General features: G+C 43.8%; 1 protein-coding gene across 6 annotated transcripts in view; it reads left to right on the top strand.

The window, feature by feature from the left end:
- The first annotated feature begins 2,921 nt into the window (after positions 1-2,921).
- The window catches only part of LOC309584915 (kinesin-like protein KIF16B), a 171,854-nt gene continuing 147,024 nt past the window's right edge, over positions 2,922-27,751 (top strand). For all 6 annotated transcript variants that reach the window (XM_082301249.1, XM_082301248.1, XM_082301250.1 and 3 more), the window contains exon 1: positions 2,922-3,080. In XM_082301249.1, coding sequence (XP_082157375.1) covers positions 3,034-3,080 — 47 coding nt within the window. In that variant the 5' untranslated portion in view covers positions 2,922-3,033. The remainder of the gene's footprint in view (positions 3,081-27,751) is intronic.

The following is a 27,751-nucleotide window of genomic DNA, read 5'->3' as shown; positions in this document are numbered from 1 at the left end:
TTATTCTTTTATCCTATTATGCATGCATGTACATGTCTATTTTTTCTTATACAATTTTTAGCTTATTCTTGTATTTTTCTAATGTGCTTCCTGCACACCTCTGGAGTGTAAACATGGGATCTTTCTGTCTCTCACTTCCCCTTTTTCGCTCTCCTCCTTTTCCCAGGTCAGGTTGTTCATCCATGAGATCTCGCTTGCCATCAATGCTAATTGCTCATCAGGTGATGATTTTACTGTCACATCTCTTTTCTTATTCCTTCCCCTTTTTGGAGACAATAAGTTGTCAATAGGAGTCATGCTAAAGTTAAGGTGTTTGAGTCTGATATCTTCTGTGTCTTGGTAACTGGGTTTTTTTGGCTTGTCAACAGCTTAGTGGCTTGAATGAAATTATGTTCATACAAAGTTTAAACCAGCATTTTAAATGGTGTCTCCATCCTGGGTGTAGTTTCCAGTCACTGACAGTGCCAAACAAAATATTTGTTATTTCATAGAATCACAGAATGGTTTGGTTGGAAGGAACATAAGAGATCATCTCCTTTCAAGCCCCGGCCATGAGAAGGGGCACCTTCCAGCAGACCAGGTTGCTCAGAGCTCCATCCAACCTGGCCTTGAACACCTCTATGGATGGGGCATCCACAACTTCTCTGGGAAACCTGTTCCATTGCCTACCCACCCTCATAGTGAAGAATTTTTTTCTAATATCCAATATAACCTGTTCTCTGTAAGTTTGAAGCCATTTCTCCTCATCCTGTCACTCCATACCTTTGTCAAAAGTCCCTCTACAGCCTTCTTGCAGCCCCTTTAGTTACTGGTAGGCTGCAATGAGCTCTCCCTGGAGCCTTCTCTTCGCCAGGCTGAACAACCCCAAATCTCACGCCCTGTCTTTGTAGGAGAGGTGCTCCAGCACGCTGCATTTAATGTACATTTGAATTTAATCTTTTTATTCTCTCACTTTTTGCCAGGCCGACCATAATCAGCTTTCTCTTGTTATACTCCAAGGATGGAATCAGTGCTGATACCTAGCAGGAGAGCTGCTGTTAAAGAATAAGCCAGATTTATTGTGTTATGTACCTAAATATTATTATTTGACCATGATGCCCACTATGTATCCCATTTCTGCTTCATGAAGATGTTACTTTTCCTTCGCTGAGACAGTGCTGCCTGTGTTTGCCAAGCCCGTCTGTCTAGGGTACTGCAACATGGTGAGATGCTGAGTCCAGGCTCTGTCCCCAGCCCCACTGTACCAGCATGGTGGCAGCCCAACCTTGCTGGCATCTCATCAGGGCAGCCTGGCAGAGAGTGGCAGGGATTGCATGCATGATTTTAACATCTTCTCTTAAGCATATATGTATGTGCATACATATATGTAGCGAAGAAGAAAAACATATTAATAAAAATACATAGTGTAACCTTGCTGCCAGGAAGGCCAACAGTATCCTGGAGTATATTGGGAAGAGTGTGACCAGCAGGTCCATGGAGAAGATCCTCCCCCTCTACTTGGCCTTAATAAGGCAACATTCTGGGCTCCACAGTGCAAAAGAGACAAGGAGCTACTGGAGATGTTCCAGCAGATGTCACAACGATGATTAGGGATCTGGATCTCCTCTTACAAGGAGAGATTGTGAGATCTGGGTTTGTTTAGTCTGGAGAAGAGAAAACTTAGAGGGAACCTCATCAATACAGACAAACATCTCTGTGCCAAGAGGGTGCCAGACACTTTTCAATGGTTCCCAGCAACGGGACAAGGAACAATGGCCATAAACTAAACCACAAGAAGTTCCAGCTTAACATGAATAACTTCTTTACACTGAGGGTAGCAGAGCACTGGAACAGGCTGCCCAAGGTTGTCATGGAGTCTCCCTCTCGGGAGATATTCCAAACCCACCTGGATGTGTTCCTATGTCACCTGCTCTAGGTGACCCTGCCTTGATGGGGTGGTTGGACTGGGTGATCTTCAGAGGTCCCTTCCAACCCTAACAATTCTGTGATATATGTCGAAGCATATAGATACACATAGATATAAATGACAGATAGATACATAGATAAACAGAAATATATAGCTATCTTCCCTGTATATAGATATATGTATATATAATACATATACTCTCTATATAAAACACATATATAACCCTATATATAAAATGTCTCATTATGTGTAATGGGGAGTTACATATTTATAGAGGGCTGTATATGTATATATGTCTATATATCTATCTACATATATATCTGTATATGTGAATATACATGTGTGTGAATATATACACATATGTGCATATATAACCAAGTGGTTTCCTGAAGGAAGGTTGTAGCCACGTGAGGGTTGACCTATTTGTACTCTTAAGATTCATGTTGGACATCAGGAAGTTTCTTCACAGAAGGGGTGATTAGACAGTGGAATGAGCTGCCCAAGGAGGTGTGTAAGGAACGACTGGACATGCCTTGGTCTAGTTGACATGATGGTGTTCAGTCAAAGGTTAGACTCAATGATCTCAGAGGTCTTTTCCAACCTAATTGAATCTGCGATACTATGATATATGCATATATATATATATGACTACATATATAAATATATATATATACACACGTATATATGTGTCTATATATATATGACTACATATATATATGCATATGTATGTGTGTGTATGTATATACGTATAGGAGCATACACCCCTCCAAAAAATAAATATACCGCGGTGAATGGCCTTATGGAGAAATTCTCATATGCCCACCCACAGTATTCTGTTTCTACCTCTCCTCTCAAAGCTCCTCTCCCGGCCGTCCTCCGCCTCCTCCTCTTCCTCGGTCTGCACCTCAGTCTCCTCCTCCCGCAGCTCCCCCGCCCCGCCCCAGCGCGGCCGGGCAGCCGAACGCCGCGGGGCGTTATGTCCTTGCGCGGCCGCCGTAGCGCCCTCTGGGGCAGGGTGGCGGTCGCCGTAGCGACACGGCCTGGGTTGGGGGTGGCTCGTTCCGTCCTGGCGGCGGGCGGGGCGCGAGGCGGTGGCGAAGGACAGCTCGGGCCAGCGGGGATGAGCCATGGCCTCCGTGAAGGTGGCCGTGCGAGTGCGGCCAATGAACCGCAGGTGAGTGAGGTGCCGCCCCGGCCTTCTCCGCTCCGGAGCCGGTGTCGCTCACAAGGGGTGTGAGGAACGCCGTGTCCCGGCTCTGCGGGCGGTGACAGCCACTGCGGAGGCGGAGGGGGAGCTCTGCCGGGAATTCAGGGGCTCCCGGCGCTCGGCTGATCCGCTCTGCCCGGCAGGAGCGACTGCTGGGAGCGCTTTTCCTCCCTGGCAAGTTGGGAAGTGGCTTCCCGGTGGAGCGTAGAGGAACGGGGCTTTGCCTGGCAAGTTCACTCTGTCATGGTCTGAAGCATTGCTTGGTGTGGTCCTTCTGTAATGACGGAAAAGTTACTCTGGTGAAGATGGAAAACTTTGAGAGGAAGGACCTGCCAAGGATGTATAGCCAGGCTTCTAAAATGTGAAAGAAACCTACTTCATCTGAAAACAGCAGCCTTTTCTACCCGCGTGAGAGATATATATATATATATGTATATATAAAGTAGACAGTCTTCTGCATTTACTGTATGGACAGGAGTTCATCACCCACTTCCTGAGGTGTGTCTGGGAAATAAACAACTGTTTTCTTTAATGAAATATGTGCATAATATGCATGGTAGTTAATGGTCTAATCTAAGAACCATATGTGGAAAACGATCCGATTCTGCTGGCAGTGCTCTTCCTCTTCCCTTGTTCTGAAGAGATGTAGCCAGTTCAAAAGAAAAGTGGTTTAAAGCACAGACAGCCCATCAGACTCTCACTGTTCCTCTCACTTGATCTGATTCAGGTGTTTAAAACACACGATTTGCTATGTTCTGAAAGTCACTCAATATCTTGTTTTCAGAGAAGGAAAGACAAACCTTATGAAAATAAAGCTGATGAAGGTAGGAAGGGGAAAATATTGCAGGTTGGTTTTGAATAATTCAGGTGGATGGAGTTGAGTGGTTGGAGGTCAGGGTTGGTGAATAATCTTGTCACACCCTCTTGCTTCCCCCTGCCCTCTCCTCTGGGTCTAACAATATGGTTCTTAAAAATTTTTAAAATTATTCTGTATATATACTCCACTTTTCCTTCAAGAACCTCTGACAACAGGTAGCATAGGTCTTTAGGGTAATAAGACTTCTTATGTGCAGTGTTTTGGTAGCACTGAGAAGTTTTGCAGGAGGACTGTACCTGTGATCTACTAAGAGACAAAAGAGAGACAGAAATGGAAAGCACATGGCAGAAGAGAAGGTTGGTAATTGTCATAGGCAGTGGAAACACAGACCTGTGAGTGGAAGTTCGCAAATGTTGTAAAGAAATATCAGACCAGGACTTTGGAGCTGGTGTCTCTACTGCATGTGGGAGGATAACTTGGATGGGGCTGGATCCAAGCATACCTAGAAAATGATGAAAATTGTTTGTGATACAATGGAAGAGGGCAAACCTAAGAGCAGGGCAGACAGAGGCATGGTGTGGTCCAAGGGGCAAGCCGAAAAAATGGTCTTTGTCACAGCTATGTGGCAACAAGCAGGCTTACTCTGAAAACTGTTGTCTTACCATGCAAACTGTGAAGAGCCTACCAGCTGATGTTGCTAAAACCTTGGAGTTTATGGGATGATGTTAGATGTTTCTGAAAGACTATAAGGAAGCTAGATTTAGTGTCATGGAATGTTGCTTTTAAGTATTGATTTTTTTTCAGAGGCACAGTCGGTGTTTGGTGTGGGACCTAGCATTGGGGTCACTGGTGTTCCTCTCTGTCAGTCACTGCTGGACTCATGCTGTGTTTTGTAAAACTGAGATCCTAAGCCTGAGAGGAAAGGCCTGGTGAACCGTAAGCCAGGAGCAATACCCATATTTTTCTTAGTGGTTTCTCAGAATACTTAGGCTTGGAAGTGATCCCTGGAGATCATCTAGTCCAGCCCCCTGCCAAGGCAGGAGCACCTTGGCAAGTGTTCCCTTGCACATGTCTTCTCTCAGCTGTGGTCCCTTTGCCTTTTTTGGGTCCCTGGAGAATTTTACAGAGGAAAGGGCTTTCTGCCTGTTCAGAGGAACTCTGCAACCAGCTGTTCATTCTCCAGCACTTAATTTCAAAATCCTTAACATGATACTGTATGGAGTTAAATTTAATTTAGTTAAATTTGCTTTGGTTTGTTTGAAGTTTAATAATATAATGCAGCTTATTTCGTGAGTCATTTTTAATTAGAGAGGACACAGTTGATGAATGGTTATAGGAAGACTCCTGCATCACAGCAATTGCACCATGTGGTGTCATAGCACTACTAATTGTGTAAGTCACAAACATGGATTTTGGAATGAAACATGATGGGGAGAGGGTTGTTAAGGATTACTTACTATTCTATTGCTTAGATAACAAACTTTAGGTTTTTTTTTTCTTCTGTGATTTATTTTTAGTCTTCTTGTTCTCTGACTTGACCTGTAAAGAATGTGTTCATTTCAGTGGTGGTGTTAAAGTCCTTAACTGCTCTTCTTGGAGCTAAGATCCCAAGTTGCGTTACACAGATGTTACACTGAAATCTTTTGACTCTATCTCTGCATAATGTAATAAAAGTATGTCTAATGGCTTTACAGTTACTGCTTTGAAAACAGTCGTAGCATGAGCTTAAAAAGTTCAGTTACTTGGTGAATCTCCATCTGTCATTTGGTTTCCCTCATTCAACACTGAATTGCCATGACGGCCTTTCAGTCTCTGCTTACAGCTGTAAGTTTCTGTAAAGGCAGCAAAAAACCTGCCAGCTGGCAGAAGCCTTGGTTTTTGTCATTGGATAGAAATCTGCCGGGAGGTGAGCTTGAGTGTTTGATGTATTTTGCTTTGGCAAGGCAATGGCTTTGGACACTATGATTTCTAAGGGTCATTTTCCAACAGTTACTAGAAGCATTCATAAAATGGGATTGTAGAGAAGTGTAATCAGATTAGAGGCACTATTTGCTCACACACTGAACAGATGACTTTGGGTGACTAGTTACTAGTCGCTGTCTTTTGCATAGTGTGATATCTGGGAAGCTGTTAAGCCTTGCCTAATTCTGGCTCTCTGTTTCGTATTATGCACTGCATCTGCACAGTTCAAATAAATGCACTGCTTTATGTTCATCTATTCAGAGTCTTTAAAGAAGCAAGAGGGAGTAGTATTTTCTTGCTTCCGTTTTGTGTCACGTTTCTTCTTTATGTAAACTAGAATTCAATTAGCATTCCAGGAAGCCACTTCTATAATTTTGTCAGTGTCTTGGTTAGAGACAATTTAAAGGAGAACACACTGGAACGAGTTACCTCCTTTAGGATTCCAATAATCCCTTTCCACCAATAAGAAATGAATAGAAATAGAGGAAAGTTAAAAAAACCCCATCGTTTATTAACAAACAGGATGCCAACAGGCAGGAAAAAAAAGTAAATAACTGCTAGAAACCAAACTGCTAGACCTCACCACCCCACTGGAACAACGAGACAATATGGCGTCAGGAAGGCAGGAGCTTCATGGCGCAGTTCCAGGAGCAGATGGAGGCCCGATGGCTCGTCCCTCCTTCCTACGGCAAGGCAGAGGATAGTGGGCACGGCAGCTGGGCTCGGGGCACTCGGTGTCTTTTTTCTTCCCGGCTGGACGCGGTTAATGGCAGCTTGGGCTGGGGTCTCTCCGCTCCATTTAGGGCGTGATGCCTCCGGGTCTAGGACAGGAAACCGCGGAATTCGCCCTCAAGGCAGCCCAAACATCGCCACTGCTACTTTTCCAAGCCGAGGGAAAAAAAAAAAAAAAAAAGGAAAGAAAAAAACCTTTGCCTGAGCCGAAAACACCACCCCACGCAAAGCCGCGATAAGAACCTGGGCGGGCAGTTTTTAACAAACGCCTGCTCCAAAAGCCAACTTCCTGCCCCCCTCCCCCCACCCCGATTCCCGGCTGCAGGGTCATAAAGACACAGTAACATTTTTTGGGCCCAGATAATTACGGGATACAGTATTATTCTGAATCACCCCAAGACAGTTAAATAAAACCATCTAAAATATGCCAAATAAGAAAAAATGTTTTGATACTTACTAGAGGAATTATCAGCTTGATTCTTCCAAATACTGTTACTAATTCTTGTGGCTCTCAATTTCTTACACCTGATAGCTCTGTTCTGATTGGCTTTTAATTAATGAAGTAATACAAGGACGCAAGCTTTTTCAGATTTTTAACGCTTTTTGTCTGTCTCTTGTATTTGCATAAACGAAATATTTATTTAACTGTCTGAACAAACTAAATGAGGGTCATGTGCTATCTTTACCTGAAGAGATGCAGCTGACATCAGAACACGGGTTTGCACGGCAGTAAGTTCTTCCCTGTGCTTATCCAGTGCTCTCAGCGTTTTCAGATGTTTATTTAAATGAGTTGCCTAGACTTTTTCTTGGCTCTCTTCTTACTGCCAATATAATGAAATAGAAATTCTAATTTGATTTCGTGTTTAATGATCAGGTTTTTTTCTCCTGCACACACACACTCAGATTTGCTCTCCAAACAGAAGTGACCAATGGGGGTTGCAGAAGTACCTTACAGACATTGTAGTGCTCTAAGTGGTTATGCAGCCATTCACAATTATGGCATGAAGATTAAAAACTTCTTTTTGATAGTGGGGAGACAAAGAAAATATGTTCTGTTGCCTAGAGACATCTTTTGTGTGATTCTGGGATTTGTTTGGATTAAGATCTGATACTTTAATCCACAAATACAGTCTGTGTGATTATTCATTAGATGTAAGGTTGGCCCTCTAGGATAACTTCATGGTTATGCCTGTAAGTCTAAGCAACTTCTCTACATGCAGAGCTGGAGGCAGAGTACTTTGGGAAATTTAGGACCAATATCTTATCTTTAAAAATAACTGCTTGTACAATCCAGGCTGTAGGTATCAATAGCAGAATTTTCAACGGCTCAAATTAATAGTGCAATGCAAAGGACAGAGATATAAAGGAAGCTGTTTTGTTTTACAGGGAACTTGTGGCTGGAGTGTTTTTGTACCAGGAAAAAGAGATAAACAAGTAAACAGTGAAGAGCCAGCTGAATTTCCATTCTAAATGTTTATGTCAGGAAAATCCACAAACGCCAGAGGTTTCTGTCCAAAAAGGAGACAGAGGAGTGTTGCAGCGGGGATTTCTGCAACATGTATAGACACCGAGGCCCGTGGAAAGAAATAGGGAGCAATTCTTGATAGATGTTTCAGAGATCTTTATTTTCCAGCCACATGGCCAGGGGACTGCCGAAGAACTGAGCAACCACGGGACTGATGCCTTTTCCTGGTCTTAAAATCAAGGGGCATACACGGTTAGAAGGGGAAAAGGGATTTTACCTTGATATTTATTCTTAAGGATCCTTAGGTGTACACATCCAGGTCATATGCATCGAGATGTACCCCACCGAGTCTTTCCCTGTGTCTCTGTGTCTCTCTTCTTCCGTGTGTCGTGTGTGTGTGTGTGTCCCCCCAACACTGGGTATAACATTATAGGCTTTTCTAATTAGCATATCTATCAAAGATTCCCCAATGAGAGGTTCAAGTGAGCCCCCCCTCCCCAAGGAACCTTCCCCTGGATGGTTCTATCTTGGTTTACAGAATATGTTCTGGAGAGGACCTTGGGGTCTGGGGCACACTGATCCCTAGCTACGAAGCTTCTAAAATGTTTAGTCTCTTAGCTTAACAAATAAGTCTAAGAATGTAGGCAAAAAGCACTAGGAATACAGAAGCTGTAAAAAGGTATAACAGGGGTATAAAAGAAAAAGCAAAAATCTTCATGGCATGATTTCCCCCCTTTTAGAGACTAACAAAACTCTATCTTGTCTAGTCTCTACTCTACTCTACTCTACTTTTCTACCCACAGAACCGGTTTACACAACCGGCTGCTCCACAGGAAATTACATAGATAATAATTACAATTACAACTATTATGAATATTTCTTTTACCCAGGCCCAGTTTGGTAACCATGAAGTGAGGGTATCAAAAATATGATCAAATTTTAAGGTGTTATTTCTAGAACTACTTCATGTAGAATTCGAGTTCCTTCCAAATTTCATCCAAATCTTTCTTAATTCTTCTATTAAAATGCCAATCAATGGCCAGTGACTCTTCCCATCTAGGGGTGGTAACTGAGTACAGATCCAGCAATCGCTCTTATTAAGAATTTTGGAAACATTTTGGACCACAGTCTTATGCAAATCATGGGGTGAACCCTGAACCATGGTTACCAGTTGGGCAAACAGCAAACACGTAAAAAACAGTTTAAACTGCATCTTTCTGATTTGAATCAGTCTCTGTCTTCTTGGTGATTTTGGGAGCAGAAGCTTTCTTCACCCTGGAGTAGTGAATCCACGGTCCCTTGCCAGCAACCTTGACCGCAGTAAAAGTGGTCAGCAAAACTTGGAATGGTCCCTTTCACTTGGCTTGCAAGGGGTCGCTGTCCCACCACTTGATGTAGACCCAGTCTCCAGGCTGGAATGGATGAGCAGGTGTGTCTAATCCTGTTGGTTTGGATAACACGACGAATCTCTGGAGCTTCTGCAAAGTGGAACTCAGAGCCATTAAATACTTTTGCAAATCATTTTTACCTCTCATATAAATTTCCCCTGGGATATGTGGAACCTGGTATGGCCTGCCATATAATATTTCATAGGGACTGATGCTGTCCCTTTGCCTTGGCTGTACGCGGACTCTCAGCAAGGCTATAGGCAGGGCTTGAACCCATGTCATGGATGTCTCTTGACAAATCTTGCAAATCTGGGTTTTCAGGGTCCCATTCATGCGTTCAACTTTGCCACTTGCCTGGGGCCTGTATGGTGTGTGCAGGTCCCAGGTAAGTCCCAGAATCTTGCTAACTTCCCCAACCACTGTTGCAACAAAATGTGGTCCCCTATCTGATGACATTCCCAAAGGAACCCCAAATCTTGGTATTATATGATTAACCAAAGCTTTTACAACTTCTTTTGCTGTGTTGGTGCGACAGGGGAAAGCCTCAGGCCATCCACTGAAGGTGTCAACCAGTACCAGTATATACCTGCATCCCTCTTTGCGTGGCATCTCAGCAAAATCTATTTGCGAATAATCTCCTGGGAGATCTCCTGTCTTTGTCACTCCTAACACAACTCTCTTGCTTGTGTCAGGGTTGCTTTTACAGCAGGTTTCACACTTGCTTGTTACAGGTTGTACAATATCAGTCATTCCTCTCCCTATCACTACTTTCCTCAAATGTTTTAAAAGATTTTCTGCTCCCCAGTGGGTACTTTTATGCTCTCGTTGGGCTATTTCCCGAAGGATCAGGGCTATATCCCGAAGGTGGAACTACGACTTGTCCTACTGGGGTGACAGCCCACCCACCTTCTTTGATTTCAGCCTTAAGGAACTTAATTAATTTGTGATCTCTCTGATTGTATTTTGGGGTAAATGATGACAAATCTACCTCTTTCTGTGGTACCACTGCAAAAATGCCTTTTTCTGCAATCCCTCTGGCTGTTTTGTCAGCAAAACGATTTCCCAGTTCGAGGGCTGTTTTCCCTTTTTGATGACCCTTGCAATGCATGATTGCCACTTCTGTAGTCTTCCAAATGGTCTGTAAAAGTGCAAGAATTTGTTTAGCATGCTTAACTTCGTTACCTTGAGCAGTCAGCAGGCCACGTTCCTTCCAAATAGCTCCGTGGGCATGCACAACACTGAAGGCATATTTGGAAACAGTCCATATGTTCACCTTCTTCCCCTCACTCAGTTCTAGAGCTCTCGTTAGTGCAATGAGTTCAGCCTTCTGTGATGGTACATCTGGAGGCAAGGCTTTTGCCTCAATGATTTTATCTGAGGTGGTTACAGCGTAACCGGTCATCCTCCTACCGTTTCTCATGAAGCTGCTTCCATCATGGTGCAGTTCCCAGTCTGGATCTTTCAAAGGAACATCTTTCAGGTCTGGTCTGCTGAAATAAGTTTCCTCTCTTGTCTGCAAACAGTCATGCTCAGGCACACTGTCAAGTAATGTAGATGATAAAAACATCGCAGGGTTTACCACAGAAGTTGTCTTTAGAATAACATCATCCTGTTCCAACAACACAGATTGGTATTTGAGCATCCTGCTAGGGGAGAGCCAGTGTCCTCCCCTTTGCTCCAGCACATTTATCACTGTATGGGGTACATACACGACAATGTGCTGCCCAAGGGTGAATTTACGGGCCTCCTGTATCAGAAGGACTGTTGCTGCCACAGCTTTCAAGCATCCTGGCCAACCCTGGGCTACATTGTCTAGTTGTTTTGAGAAATAGGCCACAGCTCTTCTCTGGTCTCCAAGGTGCTGTGCCAGTACCCCCAGAGCAACATTCAGTCGCTCATGTGTAAAGAGTTCAAAAGGTTTAGTCAAGTCCGGCAGCCCGAGAGCTGGGGCTGACATCAAGGAATGTTTCAGCTGTTTAAATGCAGCCCTGGCATTCTCTGTCCACATGATTGTCCCCTTTTCAGCTGCTTTAAGGACCTCATATAAAGGTCTCACCAGTATACCATAGTTTGATATCCACAGGCGACACCAACCTACCATTCCCAGGAAGGCCTGCATCTCCCTTACGGTATGGGGCTCTGGAAGTCAACAGATGGCTTCCTTCCGTTCTCTGCTGAGTTGGCGATGTCCTCGGAAGATTTCCAGGCCCAGATATACTACTGTTTACCTGGCAGCCTGTGCCTTCTCTTTTGAGACCCGGTACCCACTTTGGCCCAAAAAGTTCAGCAGACTTACAGTGAGCTTGATGCAGTCATCTCGTGTCTTGGCCGCTATCAAGATGTCATCAACATACTGGAGAACCACTCCTCCTGGTTCTTGTTTCCTCCAGTCCTCAAGCTCCTTTGCCAGCTGGTTTCCGAATATGGTTGGGCTGTTTTTGAATCCTTGTGGTAAAACTGTCCAGGTGAGCTGGGTCTTCCTCCCTGTTTCAGGATTCTCCCACTCAAAAGCAAAGAGTTCTTGGCTATTCTTATGCACAGGAATGCAGAAAAAGGCATCTTTGAGATCTAAAACAGTGAACCACTCTAATTCATTTGTTAGTGTTGTCAAAAGTGTGTAAGGATTCACTACCACTGGGTGTATGTCCTCTGTTATCTTGTTGATTTCCCTCAAATCCTGTACCAACCTGTAGCTTTTACCATCAGCTTTCTTTACAGGCAAGATTGGTGTGTTGTACCTGGATTCACATTCTACTAACAACCCAAATTTGAGAAACTTTTCAATCACAGGTACTAATCTCTTACGAGCTTCTAATTTCAGAGGATATTGTCTTTGTCTTACTGGTGTAGCCCCTGCTTTGAGTGCAATACTCACAGGTTCAGCTTTTTTGGATCTCCCAGGAGAATCACTGGCCCACACTATTTGAATGACAGCCTCTTCAGCTTCTTTGGGAATTTTTCCATGGCATTCCTGTACAAGTATAGCAGCTGCTTTGATAATTTTAGATTCTGGGATTATAACTTTCACTCCCCCTTCCTTTGAAAACGTAATTTCTGCTTCCAGTTTTTCCAATAAATCTCTGCGTAACAATGGCATTGGGGAATTTGGCATATACAGGAACTGGTGAGTGACCCAGTGTTTTCCCAATTTAAATTTTAAAGGTTGGAAAAAAGGCCTTGTTTCACTTACCCCTGTAGCTCCAATCACATCCACAGTGTCTTGACTCAGTTTACCTTTTAAAGTATTTAATACAGAATACGTTGTTAACTCAACAACCACCCATTTTTGGTATCGCTTCAGCTTTCCCATCTGTTCTGGGACATTGGGATCCCAGCCAGGGTTTGCTACGGGATAGATGTCATTAACTGACCCTTGAAGACTCCCAGTTGCAATTTGAGTTTTTATAGCAGATACAGCAGCTTTGTTGACCATTTCTCTCTCTGTTTTATCCAATAATTCATCTAGCATAACATTTAGATCACCCCAATCTGGGTTTTGGGATTTTATGGCCATTTCTACACGCATAGCTACTCTCTCTGGGTTGTCCCTGTACTTCCCAATTGAGTTTTTCCACTGCTGTAATTCTCTGAGAGAAAATGGTATTTTTATATAAATGGCTCCTTGATTTCCCACAGCCTGTCTCAGAGGTGCCTCTAATGCAAGTTCTTCCTCCCCCCCTTTACCTGCTTTGGACCTTGTGTGTTTAGCGACGGGACTGACTGCTCTCATAGCTTCTCGGGCTATCCTGCCCCTCCTTCTACCTCCCTCCCCGTGAGAACCATCCGTATCAAAATCATCCCATTCGCTTTTAATTGAAATTGGTTCATTGGTTTTAAAACTTGTTCCAGGCGAATATTGATCAGGAACTGTCTCGCTCTTTGCGGCAGTGGAGGGTTAGGGAGGCAAGGGCTGCAAGCAGGTTCTCCCGTCCCTAGCTCTGTAAGAGCCGCCTGGGTCGGGGCCATCCCATCTGCCCTCAGCTTTAACACTGCCTGTTGCCGCAGGGTGGGGAGAGCGAGCGGCTCCTCCTGTCTCTGGCTCGGAAGCTTGCGGTTCTCTGCATTGGGGAATGCCGCTGCAATTGCCCGTGTCCATTTCTGCCTTCACTTCTGTGTTCAGGGTATTCGGGGAAAGGCGGCCAGCCTGCCCCTTCCCCTCCCCCTTCCCCGTCTCTGCCTCTGGGGCGGTCAGGGGGCGGTGGCCAGTCTGCCCCTTCTCTGCCTCCGCGCCCGCCCTCCGCCCTTGACGAGGCTGGGGTCTGGGGGGCCCCGCGCCGCTCCGCCGGCTTGGAGCCGGCCTCTCGCCCCCTCCCCTGCCCCCGCTCGGACAGCGGCGGGGACAGCGGAGTCGGAGGCGGCGGTGGGGGAGCCACTGCTCCCCCATCCCCCGCCCCAACCTGTGCGGGCTGCCCTGCCGGTGGAGGTGGAGGCGGAGGCGGCGGCGGCGGCGGCAGAGCCGCCGCTTCCCCACCCGCCCCCTGTGCGGGCTGCCCCGGCGGTTGAACAGGGTGGGGAGACCCCCCCCCCCATTGTGCAAAGCTGGTGCTACCATATCTGTACCTGTCATACCAATTTCTCTGTCCGTATTAGTATACGAGTCAGCTTGCTGCAGCTTTTTCTTTCCCTTTCTCTTCCTCAAAGTCATTTCCATATTACTTTTGTTTACCACATATGCTTCTTCCCTGTTCAAATACATAGTAAAAAGTTCTGCATATCTTAGTTCATCGAACCTACGTAATGATCTCAATTCTACCATCAGGTCATTAATGATGTTATTTTCCAAACTCCCATAGCGAGGCCAATTTCCTTGACTTAATTTTAAAGTCGGCCAAACCCGTGTAGACAGCCTGATCAATTCTCGGGTGTCTAAAGTAGTTTTTCGCCCTGTCAGCCATTTCCAGTGTTTTATTATCAGCTCCAACGGGCTGTTAGGAGGAATTTTTTCATTCACACCACCCATGTTTTCTCACAGACATGAAAACTCTGCCAGAGGAAAGCTCTTAACTCTGGAATTCAGCCTGCAATCTGGCCTTGGAATTCCAGTTTCCCAGGCAGTTTATCTAGGTTACTACACTAACACTTCAAAACAGTACTTTAAAACACTAAAAAGCAACTAATTTTAACAAGCAGTATATGTGCGCGCGTGAAAATCTGATCTTAACAGGATTCGAACCCACAACTCCTGACGTCTGAATGAACCAACCAACCAACCAACCAACCAACCTCTGAGCCTCTCGTGCGGCTGCGTAGGGTGCAGCCTCTGGGCTCCTGGAGGGCGTCCCCTCCTTTCTACAGTTTGCAGGGGAAAAGTTTAAGCTTTCCCCTTTTGTCGGCTTTTATGCCCCCAACCTTTCCAACCCCCTCGGAGATCTCCTTCCCTAGTGCTAGCACAGTCTCAGTGGTACTGATCCCCTTTTCACTCACCTCTTTCCGTGCTTCTGCCTTTCCGTGCTGGGTCCTAAAGTCCTGGTCACAGTCTTAGATTGTTGCTCCGGCCCCTCTGTAATTTGCCGGCAAAGAGAGGGGCAAAGCAAGATGTATTCCAACCCAAGACTGCGAGTTTCAAGATCTTTAGGGTCCCTTCGTGGTCGCCAGCAACTGATGCCTTTTCCTGGTCTTAAAATCAAGAGGCATACACGGTTAGAAGGGGAAAAGGGATTTTACCTTGGTATTTATTCTTAAGGATCCTTAGATGTACACGTCCAGGTCATATGCATCGAGATGTACCCCACCGAGTCTTTCCCTGTGTCTCTGTGTCTCTCTTCTTCCGTGTGTCGTGTGTGTGTGTGTGTCCCCCCAACACTGGGTATAACATTATAGGCTTTTCTAATTAGCATATCTATCAAAGATTCCCCAATGAGAGGTTCAAGTGAGCCCCCCCTCCCCAAGGAACCTTCCCCTGGATGGTTCTATCTTGGTTTACAGAATATGTTCTGGAGAGGACCTTGGGGTCTGGGGCACACTGATCCCTAGCTACGAAGCTTCTAAGATGTTTAGTCTCTTAGCTTAACAAACAAGTCTAAGAATGTAGGCAAAAAGCACTAGGAATACAGAAGCTGTAAAAAGGTATAACAGGGGTATAAAAGAAAAAGCAAAAATCTTCATGGCATCAGGACAACCAGGGTCCTCCCCTTGCAGGGGAACACAAAACAACCAATGGGGAACGGGATTGTCCAGGGAGTAGGGAGACCCCGCCTCTACCCCAGGGTCCCCTCCCCCCAGACCCCACGGAGGAGGAACCCCAACAGAGGAGTCCTTCAACTTTATTTGAATAAAGGGAGAGAGTCCACTGGACACATGGCCGCGGGCTTTTCTCTCTCTCTCTAGGTTTCGGAGGGCACAGCCTCCCGTTTATCCTAAACTCCTGGCTGCATGTGCCCTCTTCCTTTCTCCATTGGCTGAGGTTCTAGGAAGGTACAGCCTTCCCGAACCACCTACCCCATATCCATCCTTGAACCTACTGTTTTACCCCAAAGTTCAGAAGTTCAGGCTTGTGCAAACGGTGTCTATTTCAGGAGACACACTGTCTGGGCCCAGTAACGAACCTGCTGCCCAAAGTCAGTACAGGCATTAAGACCTTTTTCAAAGACGTTAACACCCATCAAATTGTTTGTAAAGACATTGGCACACATCTTTCCTCTAATTTACAAGTGATTTAGGTAGGAACTTACTGGGAGTATGAAATTTATAATTAAATACCCATCCTTTTTGGAACTGAGAAGCAAAAAACATGCATGGAAAATTCATTATAAAATTGTCAGTGCAGGGAAGAGGAAATGAATTGGTGTCATGATAAATTACAGTGTTCAAAGTACCAGTTACTGTATATTTTTCATTTTCAGGTTCCTGTGTATGTTTTTAATTTTCATAAGATTATAAAGAGAGAGTGTTTTGGCAAAATGTGTATAACGTCAGTGTATCACAGGTACAGTGAGGAAGGATGGAGTGATTAGAAGGAAGGACACTCAGAGCTAAATATCGTATCTATCTCTGAAGTACATGGTGAAATTTTTACTGCATCTGTTTCCAAACACTGATTTCTGTTTGTTGCTCTTTAGAGGTGTCCAGAATGATCTCAGAAACAGATTTTAAATATGGCCAAGTGTTGCGATACTCTCACTGTCTGAACTACTCTACCAATGAGGATAAACCATTTATCAGCAAGCTGAGTTTGCTATTTCCTGTGGTAACTGTTTGAACTTCCATTTTAATAATGGTGCTTGTGATTTGATTTATAATCATGTACAATTTCTCTACTATAAAAAGAAGTTGAAAGATCCTTAAGCATAAGGTGAGGCTCTGGTGTGCCTAGGGTGAATGTACATCTGTCTTGCCTCTGCCTGTTTATGTGGTTGAGTTTGAATCCAATAAAAATCTACTTTGATACTGATTTGGCAAGATGAACTAACTGTTCTGAATGTGGCTTTTTCACCTTGCCACATTTTGTGTTCAGAACCTTGAACATATTTAATAATCTCTGGCAGATTTTTCCTTTTTTTCAAAGTAGATACATTTCTCTCCCTGAAAGTAAGCTATGCATATATGTATATTTAAGTCTCTTCATCAGCGTGCTGCTTCTGTTGTTAGCACTGGATCAGTGCATAATGGTGTAAACTGATCCAAGTTCCTGGATCATATAAACTTGATACTAAGAGCACTTGAAGTCTGAAAGAAAAAGTGTTCTTAGTTTTGTAAGATACATCAAGAAATGTTTTTACTTTCTATCTCTCACCTCTTCAAAAGGAACGAACTGTAGGAAGAGTTTTATTCTACAGTATGGTCATGAATCTTCTCAGGATAGGTCATCTACTACAGGGAGGAGCAGAGGAGTGAACATCAGCATGATAAGGTCTATGTCATCTCTCCTTAATAATCGCTACCTAGTACTTGTTCAGTTGTGGGTTACAAAGTAGGGAATCTGATCCGTGTTTTACCCTAGGTGAAATGACATGATTTTTGTGTGTCCATGTGTTCAAGATGTAAAACTTGAGAGAAAAAAGAGGTGGGTAAGACATGGAGATGTACCTGTTCTGGAGGGACTGTTGGTCCCTGGTTTTGGTGGTACTTGATGTCAGACGTGGTGAGAATGTGTTCTTTGAGAACTGGTCTCAACAATAAATGATGACATAAACATTTGTGATTAGGTAAAAATGCCCTCAAGGATTACATCAGTCTCAGAGATGGTAGTTTATGGCTGTTGTTGTTGCTGTCTGTAGCTCTGGAATGAAGACGCCATTGAGATAGCAGTGTTTGCTGGGAATCAGAGGTGCTGTATATTGTGAGGCTCCTTTAAATGGTATCTATACAGATCATATATTTGAGAAAGGGATGTAGTAAGCTGGGTTATAAGGCTGTAGGCAGACCGTTAAAAAATGAGGAAAGGCTGGAGAATCTGCTGTTGCGGCAAATGAAGTAGAGGCAACAGCTTGCTCACAGCAGAGCATTGACTCGAAGGACTATTAAAAAAAAAAAAAAAAAGCCTAGTGGCCTTACAGAAAAGTCTTGGTTGTCAGAGATAAGAATAAGAGCTGTCAGAAATCTTATAATCAATATATTTTAAGGTTTTTTTGGTTTAAGAGTAGTAAGTGGTAGATAAATAGTTCAGGTCTGTTTATGTAGGAATGGAAGAAGCAGTCGGGAGGTGAGGGGAAAAACACCAAAGTTATTTTACTCAGGAATTTAAGGAGAACATTGCAAGTGTAAAGCAGAACAGTTGCTCTTCTGAAGAGCTTAAGCTGGAGGTGATCTAACCATGTGTTTGGTAAGGGGTGGTAAAACACAGTACTGGACAGCTGGGTTAAGGAGCAGGGTCTGAGGAGAGTGTCCTTTGCTAAAATAAGTTCAAGTCAAGTAGAGAAGCCATCAGCAAGGCTCAGAGTTGACTGGGAATTTGGATGCCACAGGTCAGGATATTCTAGAGAAACTTGTTGGACTCTCCTTAGGCTTTTTCACAATAGCAAATATCAGCAGTGCTCAAGGAAGCTGAAACTTAGGGGTTAGGGAAACTTAGAGAGCTGAAATGTAAGGACTTAGCACTAGAGAATTCCAGCACTCTCTGGTGTTTGTTTCTCACCTGTGCTAAAGTACATGGTCTTTGAATGTTAGTGACTTGTTTTCCTCTTCTTTCTATGCCTTTTCTCTTGGTGGTTAAGCTTTTCTGCTTAGAAGCAATGGATTTGAACTTAGGAGTGTGCTGCACTCTCAGTATAATCCCTGTTTGCAAATACATTGCAGAGCCAAACACTGAAGCTGTGGTTGGTGCTTCCCCCAGCAAGCTCATGTGTTAATATCTCATAAAATCCTGTTTCTGGAACCTCATTATCTGAATTATGTTGGAAAAGATCTCAAAAATGATGGGAGTCCTTGATTCAAAGAATATCACGCTGCATGTGTACTCTATATGTTATGACTACCAGAACAGATTAGGACATGCAAATCTAGACATATTTTCAGGGCTTAAATGTTGAAAGAGAAATTAAATACTTAGTTATGGCTCCTTCTTAATATCTCTGGAGTAATGGAATGAAGCTAATAATGGATCAGCTTAAACAGTATCTAAGGAATTACTGCTGGTGAGGTAGTGCAGGTTGAGGAAGAATCTCCTGAGGGGGATGAAAGCTCAGGCAGTTGGGTAGAGCTAATACCTTTTAAGAAAGTTATTAGAGGAAATCTTGCTTGAATGGGAAAGTGAGACTAGACCTGGTTGACTGTTAAGTAGCTCCTGTGCTTGCCATTCTATCTCAGACCTCCTCTTCAGTGGGTTTTGCACAGCTTTATACACATAAGTGAGAATAAATGGGGTATGCAGTCTTTAAAATGGGTTCTTGCTCTTTTCATGTATCAAAGAAGATGGATCAGGAGGAAGAGTCCCAAGTGCAGAGCTTTATCCTTGTGTTGGTGAGCAGCAAAACCGCAGCAGACTTGTCTGCTGCAGAAGAAGCTCCAATGAGTTTCGGCCAAGTACTGGATTCCCACTAACTGAAGAGTTAATAGCTGGGAGTGACAGTTAATTTTCCGTAAACCATCAGAAGTTGGGAAGCCCACTTACAGCCTCTGCTTACGTGTGCTTATTTTTCTGTCCTCTTTAGTGCCTTAATGCAAATACTTCTAAAGTTTTTCAAGTGTGTGGATGTGTCACAATCACTGCCTTGTTTCATCTGTCCCCCTCCAGAGTGCTGAAGAACAAAAGACCTTCCAGTGCCAGCAAGGCTGGAGCACAGTAGCAGCGTGGACATGTGTGGGGCAGTGTATTTAGACTGGCCTCATTTACAGTTTGCAATCCCCAAAACTTTCTGGTCTTAAGCATTTTGAACTTAAAAGCCTAGTTTTGGAATAGTGTTTTCCAAGTCCTTTATTTTAGTATTATCAAACACGTTGCCAGACTACCTATGCATGTTACATCACTGAAATGATGAACAATAAAATACTTTTAACTCATGCATTTTGTTGAGAATTCCCTGAGACCAGAAGAAAAAAAGGTGAATAAGACTCTCTGAATTGTAGCTTTCCTGATGAAATGAAGCGAGAGAAAGGTGAGTCTGTTTGTTTTCCAGGCTTAGTTTATTTGAAATTATGACTAGTTATGAAATAAATGGGATTAGTACTCAGCTCTTCTAACCTAACAGAGCTCTTGGACTTGAAGATTCTTAGAAATCTGAGTGTCTGAAAGGCAGGTATTGTTGGTGGGAACAGCTGACTGAATTGAAGGGCGAAGTCCTCTATTTTGCAGTAACTATGAGTACAAAGCTGGGGTTATTTACTGAGAGAGGGTTTTTCAGAGTTATTTAACAGAAAGAGTGCATAGATGGCACTCTGTGGATACAAAAATGCTACTAGCAAGGATTTTCTTGCAGTTTTCTAAGTCCGTGAGAGACTTTTTCTCTCTCACAGAAAATAGTAGCAGAGTTCTATAAACAATGAAACACCTGCAACCTTGAAAAGTCTTGTTTATAGTACAGTAGAAAAATATTTTGACAATGGATATTTTAGGATTCTAGCCAATCACCCCCAAGGGGTGGCTGATCCTTGTCCAATTAGACTATGAAGAAAAGTCTATAAAAGAGTTTGTAAAATAATTAAATAAATCAATCCTGCTGCATGATTCCTGCCTCTGGATCTTCTCTCCTCCTCCCCACGGCTGCGGGACGGTATTATATTTATATTATATTATATTTACGGTATTAATAGCACTCAGCATCTTAATTGCTGATGGGCTGAAGTTCTTCCTGTTGAACAGTCAAACACTTCAAATGTTAGTTTTACAAAGACAGCCTGATCAATTTTCGGGTGTCTAAAGTAGTTTTTCGCCCTGTCAGCCATTTCCAGTGTTTTATTATCAGCTCCAACGGGCTGTTAGGAGGAATTTTTTCATTCACACCACCCATGTTTTCTCACAGACATGAAAACTCTGCCAGAGGAAAGCTCTTAACTCTGGAATTCAGCCTGCAATCTGTCTTCTCCAGAGAGTTTATATTGTAAATACAAAGCAATACTGAGGTGCAGAAACCTGGAGTACACCCATAATTTTTCTGTATTCTTATACATTGGAAAGATATTTGTACTCGCATAGCTGAATTCATTTGTTGTTCAGTCCAGATTGTTTCTGTGTGTCTCAGTAAAGGAAAAAAAATGACAGTAGAAAAGCCTTATGGATTACTTGAGGGGCTAAAAGAGCCATGAAGTCAGGCAGAATCCTGCCCCCCCCTCCCCGATTTCTAATTTGAGGACTTCCTACCCCAAAAGACAAGGGCACTGCAGGGAAACAGTGAATCTTTGAATCGTGTTTTACTGTACACAAGAGGTTAAGACAATACTGTCTTTGACTTGGGATAGCAGGGATAAAAGAACAAATTGGAAGAAACAAGATACTAAAACCAAAGTATCCAGGAGTCCTAGATAAACTTCACAGTAGTATAATAGTTACAACAGAATTCCAGAATGTCATTCGTATCAACGGTTGTGTTTGAGGTTATATTTTATGTTGCTTCTGCCAAAGATGGGCATTTGCTTCATTTTCTTAAAGGCTGCTATCAGAAACGTGTAAGAAGAAGATTCACATGTGGCTATCTTAAACTTTAGCTGTGCAGGTCTAGTTCCTGCTGGTAAGACTATTACTGAGCCTGGTCACTATGCAGGCAAAGCAGGAAAGTTACTGTTGAGGTAGTCTTCTAATTGATGATAAAACCTTTTCCCGGTTATTGGGAGATCATTGACCATGGCATGTATAGTTATAATAACTTTAACTTAGCTGTTGCTGATGGTTTGCATATGTCGACACTCACCAGTTCTGGTCTGAGTTCTTGGGAGCTGCTAAAAAAAATTAGAAATGTTGCTAAAAAAAATTAGAAAAACAGGTCAAGTACATGATTTATTATAGTGACCAGTCTGTATGTGTTACTACGAGTGTGCATAGTTTTCCCAAAAACGCTGGATATCATTTGACAGAAAGCAGCACAAGGACACCTATATGTTCAATTTTTAGGAGCCTTACTGCAGTATATTAAACTGCTAGCTTTCAGTGCTGTTGGTAAAATTTATTCTTATGGCTAAAAGCGTTTAATCTAGAGTGTCCTTCATACAAGAACCAATATGTGTGTACTAGTTTAGACTTAGAGATTATTTCTGTTTCATGACATATACAAGATTTCCCCTGTGTCTGCATTCTGTGTCACTGGATTTATTGTTCTGGTTTCAGCTGCACAGTGGAGAAAGCCCTGGGACTAGCAGAACTCTCTCTTTTAATTATTTTCAAAATTTTCCAAATTTTTTTTTTTAAACCAGTAGTAGGGAATGGAGGTATCATCATAAATCTGCACTAGCAAATTGTGAAGATTCTGTTCATCACAGAAAACCCTATGCCCATAAAAAATGTGCTTTACGACTGTAGCGGGTTGAGTTCGAAACCGGGCAGAAACACCAATTAAAGGTAGTGGTTTTGGTTCAAAATATTCATCACTTACTTATTTTCCTTCTGTGAGATAAGAATTAGGAGAAAAGCAAAGCAGGCACAAACCTTAAACAGTTGCAGTACAATGAAAGAGTTTTATTACTAATAGAATTAAAAGTAAAGAGACAATAACAAAACAAAATTAAAGCAAATCCCCCCCCCCCCCCCCCCAGCACTTCTCTCCTTTTACCTAGCTCACACAAGGGATAACAGAACATGGGATGTTAGTCAGCGTTCCAGTTCTTGAAAAGTCTCTCTCTTATGCTTAAGGGAAAAAAGGGTTTTTCCTTCAGTTGCACGTGGTTCCCAAACTGCTACCAACAGCAGATCCGCCCGGAAACAAACAATCTGCTGTGTGTAGAACATCTCTCCCATGAAAAATCTCACAGTTCCTTCACACTGCAAAACATGGGCCATCACATGGGGTTATTCATCTTTTTAAGGATAAGTTCTTTTGGCCTGCACACAAAAGCTTTTTTCTTCGCCACAGGTCTCTAGCAGCCTCTTACTACTATATAGCCTGGCATCGGCATTCTTCACAATCTTCACAGGCACACGAAGATACTCCATCCCCCCATGTTCTTCAAATGGATTAAAGAGACAAACAGTTTGTGGTATTACAGTTTCTTACCACGGCATGCAAGAAGGTTTCTTTTAAGCTGCGCGCCAGAATCGCGGCACCGCCCTCTTTTCTCCCGTCGCCATGCTCAGCTCCGTCCCACGTGACTCACTTCTCTCTGACTCTGACGCCGCCATGCTGAAGAGTGTTCTTGTTCAGGCTTTATGGTGGGGAAAGCCTCGCTCCCTTTGTGCTGCTGGCTGCGTGGTGTCTTCTTCAGTTCAGCACGAAGTGTGCTGGCTGCAGACAGGAGGCTCTGCCGGCTCCCGTTGACTCCGCCGGCTCCGCATGGAGAGGAGAGGGACCCGCCGGTCCCCAGAAGCCGCGCTGGATGGGTTTAGCTGTGAGCAGTCCATGGCTGGTTTTAGCTGCCTGTGGCTCTGAGGCAGTCCCCCCCAGCCACCCAGGGTCCGTGCCACAGCGTTGGGAAAGGGGGAAAGGGGCAGTGGCCCCGGCCCGGCGGGGCCGGGAGGCTCCGAGCTGCCCCCACCTCCCAGCAAGCGAGCTCCGACCAAAAGGGGAAGTCCCGCCTTTCTGTGCAGTTTAAATATGTAAATTGTGAGAAGCGTAATTGGTCTTAAAGACTGTCCATCAACTCAGGGTCAACCCAATACAACGACAAAATTCTCTTTTAAAGTACCAAATAGGTGCAGAGTTTCTGTTTCTTACTGAGACAAATGCAATCTGATCTATAGAAAGCTGTTTCTTTTCATTTCAGTCTCCAGGAGTTTTTTCTTCTGTTTTCTTGTCTGGCTGAAACTGAGGTGAAACTCAAGAGCTGGCACAGTTCATGTCAGCCAACCTGGACTCATCGAGGGATTTTGAATCTGTTGGCTGCTGTCAGCTAGCTTTGACAGCGTAGTAGAGGTCTTGAAGATAAAGAAGATGTGCTGTCAAAGAAAATGGGCAGCTGTCAAGGAGGCTGCAGAGCTCTCCTGAACAAGGGGGAGGCTGCTACCCCTATCAGCTGTCACTGGATGCCCCGAGGACTCCTTTCAAACTGAGTCTGACGGACTTCTGACTGTGGTTGCACTGCTTGATGTACAATGTGTAGGTGTTAACTCTAACATGTTAGTGTAAACATGGCTTTGGCCATTTAATTATGGCCTTGTAGCCATATCAGTCAACTCCATGGGGTCACTTGGAGGAGAGATTCATTCACCTTTTTCTCTGCTGGTTTCAGGGAGCTCAGAATATGCTGTTATTGCCCTGCTGTGGATACAATTGTGATTTTCATACGGTGTAATCATGTAGTACCAGTGACCCAAATGACAGTGGATTTCCAACGTAGTGTCACTAGGTCATATTGCTTGATTTGTTCTGGTTTTAGGTCTCAGCCAGCATTACATTGAAACGACTTGTTATTGATGTATATGGAAAAAAATAGCCCAAAGAGTGATGAAGATATTTTATTTACAGACTACCAGTTTTTAACTGTGTCTGGATATTGAACTGTGTTTTTAAAAAATGTACTTTATACAAAATGATTTGATAAACACTGACGAAGTTAAAAAAACCTGCCAAACCAAACAAATCTCTGATAGGAAAGAGAAATTGTGTGATACTTAAAATTGCAACAACTTTGCTTTTCCTGTAGTTACAGAAAGTAATGAAGAATTTCTTGTGTAGAAGGGTTTTTGCTTGGTTTTTAAAAGTATACAGTTGAATTCATGTTCCTTTCTTGAGTTACCTCTGACAAAGGAAAAGCCCTCTTGGTCTGTGTAATTTGATGGGACATCAGGGCAAATGCACAGTTACTATGTAATCAAGGTACCAGACAATTAAAGTTTCTTTCTGTGCCACACTTTGTGCTTGTTTTTCAGTTAAATTTACCTTGAATTCTTCCGGTTATTAAGCAACTCCCACGCTTTCACTTTGTGATCCCAGAAACACACCTTGAAGAAGAGTGATAAAGCAGGAAATAACTAACATTGTGCCTGAAAGGCAAACATAAGAAGTAGAAGGAACTTTGCTGAAGAGTTATTGAGCGTGAGTTGCTTTCTGAACTTTCAGACTGTTTTTGAGTAGTTGAAAAACAGAATTGCACATCTGCTCTTCATTATAATCCTCTTCCAACAGATTTTCCATTAAATTTCTACAGTCAAGTGTATTTCCAAGAGTATATGTTACAGACCACCTATTTCAACACAGCTGCTCTGCAGGCAGTTCAGATAGTGGCTGTGTCCTTGGCTGTGCAGCCTTGGAGGTTTGCTGAAGTGATGTTTTTAAACATTCTTGGGGAAAACTGTCATTTCTGTCCTGTCCTTGTAGGTTTTTCCCTACCACCCCATGGATGAAATGCATCTCATTCTTTCTGTTCTCTTCTGAGGTGTTTGACAGGTAATCACAATCATTCCCATAAAGGAAGTAATAATCTCATGAATTTTTAGTGGGTTAAGCTATAATAAATACTCTAATGTCTGAATAGTACAGAATGGATTAATAAAAAACCCACTGTTTAAATAACTTTAGATTGAAGGACCTTAAAGGAAGGAATTTAAAGATGAACTTGGAAAAAGACAAAACAGATTTTGCAGGTTAATAATAAAGCTTTTTATGAAGCTTCCTTTGTTGATTTATATTTGAGGTCACAGTACTTCTTCATGCTCTTCTCCCTTCTGTGGCAGGATCTTCAGAAAGTTTTGGGGTGAGTAAGAGACCTAATGAACAGGGGTCATTGGAAGTTGCCTTGAAATCTGGAGATACTGCTAATATTCGACAGTCTGTAGTATGGTTTTGACTAGATGCCCATGGAGATGCAAAAACTACTCTGGTCTTTGCCCTCAAAATAAGCAGGGAATATAAGGGAGGGAGAGAAAGAACCTTGACACAGCTCTCTGTTGGAGCTTCTTCCATGAGCTGCCATGTTTTGATACAGCTTCTAAATCATCTTCAGTTTAGGGCAGTTTTTCACAGTCCATGTTCCCCTTGTGAGGAAATTTTTAAAACTTGGCCCAAGTAACGCATTGTTGGGGTTTTAAGAGATCTAGGTTTTTTTTTTCTGTTAAAGAAATTTCCCCCCCATTCTGTTACTAAGATACAAATCGCTGGGTGCTTAAGAGAAGACAAAAGACCTCGCTACTCTTTTGTTTCACCTGGGTGTGGGGTCAGTTCGCTCTCGGCTTCTCGGGGGAGAGGAGCCTGGTTCTTTTCGGCCGTTTTTCTTTCTGTGGAGAAAGATCCCAGGACCCCCGGCCCACCTTCCCTGCCCCGCTGGAGACCGGGCTGCGGCCGCCCTGCCCCGCTGCTGATTCGAGCCTTCGCTGCGTTGTAGCCATGTTCTCCCTGCCTGCTTAGACCTCCAGGGGGGTTCCCCGCCTGGATAAATTGCGTCTGCCACCCGGGATTTGTGCTCATCCCTGCCGCTCCAGCCTGCCGTTCCAGCCTGCCGTTCCAGCCTGCTGTTCCCGAAGGTCTAGCCGGCCACCGGGGCCAGCTGTCTGGGGTGTGTGTAGCCTTTGTCCCATCCCTCCCGGGATCCCAGGGCACCAGTGCCGTGTGGTTCCTGAGCTCGCTCCGGAGCGCCCCCTGCAGCCGCGGGTGAACCATCGCACCTGCCCTGCTCACTGGGAGCCGCCAGCGCCCCTGCCGGCTGCGAGCGGAACTGCACCCGAGGGGAAAGGGCCCGACAGCCGAGAGGGCTGGCACTGGGTTTGTGATTGTTTGCTGTTACTGCCATAGTTGTTGTTGTTTGTTTAACTGGTTATATATATAATAGTAAAGAACTGTTATTCCTATTTCCCACATCTTTGCCTAAAGGCCCTTGATTTCAAAATCATAACTCGGAGGGAAAGGGGTTACATCTGCCATTCCAAGGCAGGCTTCTGCCTTCCTTAGCAGACACCTGTCTTTCAAACCAAGACACCCATCTAGCAAGTCAATTACAGGAGAAGGATACTAGTTCTTTTAAGGATATCTGGTACTAACATTGACATAGTTTTATATTAAAGTGTCAGTATTATCTGAAGTAGTTTTTTTGATCTCCCCCTCATCCCCCCCCTTCATCTTTCCTTCTTGCAGTTAGTTGCTGCATGACTAGCTGAATTGAGCAATAGTAGAGGGGTAATTACAGCACTGAGTTGATGTATTTCCTGGTGTCTGTGCCAAGAAACTTGCCTGCATGATCACTTTGTCATTTGGTTAGGGGCCATGGGATCACGGGTTATAAGTTTCCTTCCCTTGTGATCCTGGAACTCCATGTGCTGTATGAAAGAGCATTGAGAACAGTCTGGAGGCCATCCCTAAGCGCTGCTGTGTGAGCAGATTTGGCTCAGGGGGGAAGCAGGATTTCTTAAATCATCAAAGCATTAATTGTGAACCAGTTTTGGCAGCCGATCCCTTTATATTGCTTTGTGATGGAGGCTGGAATTTTCAGGGGCAGAATCTTTGGTTAATGGCTGAAGCTCATCTCTGGATGAGGTAGGGTAAATAGTTCCTGTGGATGCTGGTAATGCTGCTGGGTGCTGGAGGGTTATCCTCACCCTGAAGGTTACCCAGCACTGCAGTACAGCTGTTTACAGGCTGAACTTTCAACTAAGGTGGAACTTGCAATCAAAACTTTTTGAAAGTGACTTGTCCCTGCTGAACTGCATTAAATGAGTGCCTGGAAATAACTGGCATCATGCAAGCAGTTGTTTTTATGGGATGCTCTCAAACTCTGTATGTGTATGTCGTGGTTTGACGCAGCTAAGCGTCAAGCACACAAAATC

The sequence above is a fragment of the Coloeus monedula genome, assembly GCF_965178545.1.
Source record: "Coloeus monedula genome assembly, chromosome: 2".
NCBI classification, from domain to species: domain Eukaryota; kingdom Metazoa; phylum Chordata; class Aves; order Passeriformes; family Corvidae; genus Coloeus; species Coloeus monedula.
This window is presented reverse-complemented; position numbering and strand designations above follow the sequence as displayed.